The sequence below is a fragment of the Buceros rhinoceros genome, unplaced genomic scaffold, assembly GCF_000710305.1.
Source record: "Buceros rhinoceros silvestris isolate BGI_N320 unplaced genomic scaffold, ASM71030v1 scaffold30534, whole genome shotgun sequence".
In the NCBI taxonomy this organism is placed as follows: Eukaryota; Metazoa; Chordata; class Aves; order Bucerotiformes; family Bucerotidae; genus Buceros; species Buceros rhinoceros.
The window spans coordinates 27,241-32,255 of NW_010410525.1; the positions used below are offsets into that span (position 1 = coordinate 27,241).

Consider the following 5,015-nt stretch of genomic DNA (forward strand, 5'->3'; position numbering starts at 1 on the left):
CAGCAGGAGTGGTTTTGGGCATCAGATGAAGGAATTTGGGTACCGGAGAAGGTTAATAATAACAAAGTACGTAGGCTAAAGAAACTACAACAAAAACTATCTGTGTTTCATTGACGTATCCTCAAAACATACTGCCTTCTTCTAAAGCATACCCATAAAAACAACCTGAACCCTGAAGTGTGATTTATTCTCAGCCTTTACAGACCAAGTGGGAGGTTCAGCCAGGAGTTCACAAGTTTTGATTTGACTGCATCTCTTTGTCCTGTCCCTTTACTGCTGTATACTGGCTGGAAATTTCTAGCTCCAGTTCATAGCTCTGTGCTGACGACACAGAATACCTGGGCTGCCACAGTCAGATGCCACTACACTGGCTCTGGTGACACAAACAACACATTTTAGAACATCTTAAAAAAAAAACAGTGGCAAGAAGAATGCACAAAATCTGTTATCCCATAAACGTATACACTCATCTAACCATTGAACCCACCATTTTCAGGCAGTATTCTTTCTTGGTCCAGTACAGCCCAGACTCAGAGGATACTTCCTAGCAACTTTAATCTGTTTTCCACATTGGAGGGAATGTTTATCTGTTTTATGTTGTACATTTCCTCAGTGCTCTTTGAAACAACATACCTGGATCATTCAGCAGCATTATCAGGTCAAAAGCTGTGTATCCATTTTTTGCACGAAGATTGACGTCAGCTCCTTGATTTAACAAATACTTTACAATGTCTTTGTTTCTTTAAGGGAAGGAAAAAAGGAATTGTTTATGTTAAAAAACAAAACCAAACCCTAATACTCCATTTTCATGCTTTTATACCATTGCTTCTCAACTAGAGATCAGAGTTTTACCTTTTCTATAGCTAATCAAGTAAAAAATTTCTTCACAAACTGTTGAGAAGCTCCCATGACTCCTTTGTCAGTCACTGTTATTCACCATGAATTACACTAATTGACATGCAAAAAGTCACCCTAAAATACCTAATCTAAATAGTCATTTCCTGAAGATGACCCTTTGGAACTGACTCTGGAATTTGTTATCAAACACCTTCCCAATGAAAGGCCATTTTTTGCCTAGAGCAAAAAAGCAGATGGAAAGACAAAGGTCAGGCCAGTAGTCATCATACACCATCACTAATACTTCAACACAAACTTCGTATTCAGAACAGGTAAGAAGTTGCACGCAGAAAAGCTAAATTAACTGAAGATAATTTATAAACTCCAAACAGTACTTCACTTAATTAGAAATATAAATTACATAATTGAGAAGGCACATTATCACATCCTGGAGATGTTTAAAATGCAAAACCAATCAGCATTAAATGATAACCAACATAATCACCTTCCAACAAAAGCCCATAAAAGCTAGTTGCATAAAAGCAACTCACCATCCCTTTCCCATTAGGCCCCCTCCCCTCTCACACACCTGAATAAATAAGTAGGACTTGCCTCCTGAGTTAAGAGCCACCCTGTAATTCAGCCTACAAAATAAACGACCAGAAAACAAAGCTAGGGAAAATACCTGTAATACAAAACTCCTCTTGAGCAGAGACTGACCTTGTATAAAACTAAACTCTGACATGCCTAAGCAACACAGAGCTAGAAGATTCTGAAATATCAATAGGTGACTACAAACTCTCATACTGGAGCTGACAAACATCTCAACTCATCTGCTTCAGAGTATTACTTCTTATTGTGCTGACAAAGTTTTCACTTCTGAACTCACTCCAGATAAAATCAACTAAAAATGGAGGAGGAATGTTCCTCCTCTCTTCTAACAAAAATTGCTACCCTCCCCACCACAGCTCTGCTGCATACTTCCCATTACTCTCCTTCTCCTCTTTAGAACTGTCATCCTCCCCCCATCCTGCTTTCTGTTTCCTGCATCTTGAGGGCACACATCCTTCAGTGTCCATGGCTCACAAAGACCTTGCCTGCTCCTTCCTTCAAATCACAGACCCTTCACACCATTGTTGCTCCTGAGAAAGGGTAAGCTGAGGCTCGGTGGCGGCTAAAGATTTCCAGCTGTTAAAAAAATTTGCAACTGGTCCATGCTGACCAAGGAGAAAGGCTAGGATACAAAGCATAGAATTACAAGGGTAACTATTCACGCACTTGAGGGGTCCCAGCCAAACTGGGTACTTTGAATGTGGTTTTACACAGGGCTCTTGTACACTTCCAGCACTTAGGTACAAAAAAATCTGACTAACGTACAGATTACCAGTTATTAACTCTAGCAAAACTTTGCAAAGCAAGTGTGATTTCTGCAGCATTCTCACTGCTTGTCTATTGATCCAGATGTCCCTGGAGTCAGTCTCGCTGCTGTTACTTATCTGTGATACCAGACGGAACCGGGAGGGCTTCAGAAACTTCTGAGAGGGCTATGACACTGCCATTATCTTGGTGGACCAGGAATATCTTTGATCCTTTATGGACAGCTCTAAGTTTCCAGGAAGCCAAGTCCTTATTTCCAGGGCTGGGATGTCCTTCTCATCCTTCTACTAAGCCAGTGCCCTCTAGTTTGTTTTACTTAAGCATGAACAATACCAAAGTCTCTAGTAAAATTGCACTATCTCAAACATTAAACATATAAACACAGTTAATACGATTTCATATTATAAAGACTGATTGATGTAACAGGGAAGGGAATTTTCATAACATAGTCCACCAGGACACCAGAAGGACAGTATCTGAACACATGCATCATTCAGCTGCACCCTGTGCAGTTTTCCAGTGGACACATTTCAGAAAACTCAACTAAAGGTTGAATAAGGGAACATAAAATCACAGAATCATCTGGTTGGAAGAGGCCTTTAAACCATCAAGTCCAACTGTTCACCCTGCACTGCCAGGGTCCCTAACCCACATCCCTCAGCACCACATCCACACGGCTTTTAAACACTTCCAGGATGGGGACTCCAACACCTTCCTGGGCAGCCTGTTCCAATGCTTAATGACCCTCTCTCTAAAGAAATTTTTCTTAATATCCAAACCAAATTTCCCCTGACGCACTTAAGGCCATTTCCTCTCATCCCATTATTCGTAACGTGGGAGAAGACTGATGCCCACCTCCCTACGACCGCCTTTCAGGTAGTTGTAGAGCGCGATAAGGTCTCCCCTCAGCCTCCTCCAGACTAAACAATCCCAGTTCCCTCAGCCACTCCTTGTAAGGCAGGTTCTCTAAACCCTTCATTAGTTTCGCTGCCCTTCTCCGAACCTGCTCCAGCACCTCAATGTCATTCTGGAAGTGGGGGGCCCAAAACTGCGCAGAGTACTCAAGGTGTGGCCTCACCAGCACCGAGTACAGGGGGACAATAACTTCCCTGCTGATACATAAGAATGGGTTTAAGACAGACAAGAAGATTGCCCAAGTCCTGGTGATGGGACATGCCAGCAGCCCAGCACATGACCTTCTACTGCTTCTACTCCAGTGGTGCACTGGGATGGCTGCTGACAAGCAAAACAGCCACACCAGAAAAACTGATCTTCAGGCACTTCTGTGAAATGACTATCGCTACTGTGCTGGTGAGGAAGCAGAGAATCTCATCTTATGTAGGTCCCAGGAACTATTTCAGAAAATCTTCATAATGAATAGACAACCTTTTCCCTGTTTTTCCCCTGTGTTGCACTTTCATGGTCTGGTGAGATCTGCTGACTAAACATAAAAGCTGAAGCAGAGTATCTGCATTTGTACAATGTGAGCGTCACCAGGCAGTGAAGTGAATCTTCACCTTGCTGAAGGCCTTCTCTACAACAATGGAGAAAAGTTCACCTTCCTAAACCCAATACCCTGTATTGGGACAACGCCAGGTATATGACAGAGATCATGTGTGAAGTACCATGCCAGTTTCTGGTAACTATCAGTTACTATCATCAGGAAATTGCTAACAGTTTTCCAGTGAACACTAAAGGTTGAATAGGGGAACATAAGAATGGTTTTGAGATTGGCAAATACTACATATGGAAGCATGATTGTCTTGAAGTTTCACAACTGGATGCAGGCCTACAACCCCAGCAGGGGACCATACTATCTTACAAAACACTAAAAAAAAAAAATAAAAATCAAAGGATGGAAGTTGAAATCTTCACCAAAGCTCACAGCGCCTGCCTGGAGCACATGTTCCCAGCACTTACTGAGCAAGATTCAAGTTCCCAAATGTCCCACTCATTCTGAAATCCAAACGGCATTCAGGTCTGCTCTGAAAAGCTGAGGGCAGTGCGAGAGTCATGGAAAACTGAGGTCACAGGTCTCTCAATTGCTTGTAAGACTTCTCTCCTTCCAGAGTCATTATCAAAAGATTTTTTCTGTTGGGATGTAAGAAGAATGAAACTTCTTTACTGCTACAGTCAAAGACAGCATGTATCTTACCCGTGGTACGTGGCCTGCATTAGTGCTGTCCAGCCATGAACATTATCCTGTTTGTCTATATCAGCATTTTTCTCAACAAGGAGCTGAACAAGGGGCAGTTGTCCAGTTACAGCTGCAATCATTAATGGAGATGCACCATCCTCATTGGTAATATTGACCTGACTTGGGTCTTCATCAACAATGTCTTTAACCAGCTGAAAGTTTCCTGCAAAACATATAATAAAACATACATGAGCAACAGAGAACTCCTTAGCCACTGAGTTAATATGCATTTTGATTTGCTGACATTGGTCTACATTTAGCGGAATTAAACCAGAAAAAAACCTATTAGAGTAACTATAACACTACAGTGAAGTATTTGCAGTGATCTTCAGTATTTTATTTAGCAGTACATCTTCCAGGCTACATAAAATCGTGGCACGAGCACAAGGCACTGTTCTCCCTCATTTTCCCTACCTGTACACTTACAGTAAAACTCCAGTACAAGAATAATTTTCTGAAATGAACAACTAAACTATAAAGGCTGCATAAACTGCAGCGCATCCCCCATGTGAAGACATACGTAGGGAATATTTCTATTGAATTGTCGTAAGATGATGTTGTGCAAGGAAAATTGATGTTGCCGAGACACCATGACTTGTCCTTC

General features: G+C 41.8%; 1 protein-coding gene across 1 annotated transcript in view; it reads right to left on the minus strand.

Annotated features, from left to right (window-relative positions):
• Positions 1-5,015, minus strand: part of ANKS6 (ankyrin repeat and sterile alpha motif domain containing 6) — a gene marked incomplete at its 5' end in the record, with an annotated part of 30,751 nt that overhangs the window by 17,062 nt on the left and 8,674 nt on the right. Inside the window, 2 exons of the mRNA XM_010135664.1 lie at positions 634-740; positions 4,370-4,574. Of these exons, the coding sequence (XP_010133966.1) occupies positions 634-740; positions 4,370-4,574 (312 nt within the window). The remainder of the gene's footprint in view (positions 1-633; positions 741-4,369; positions 4,575-5,015) is intronic.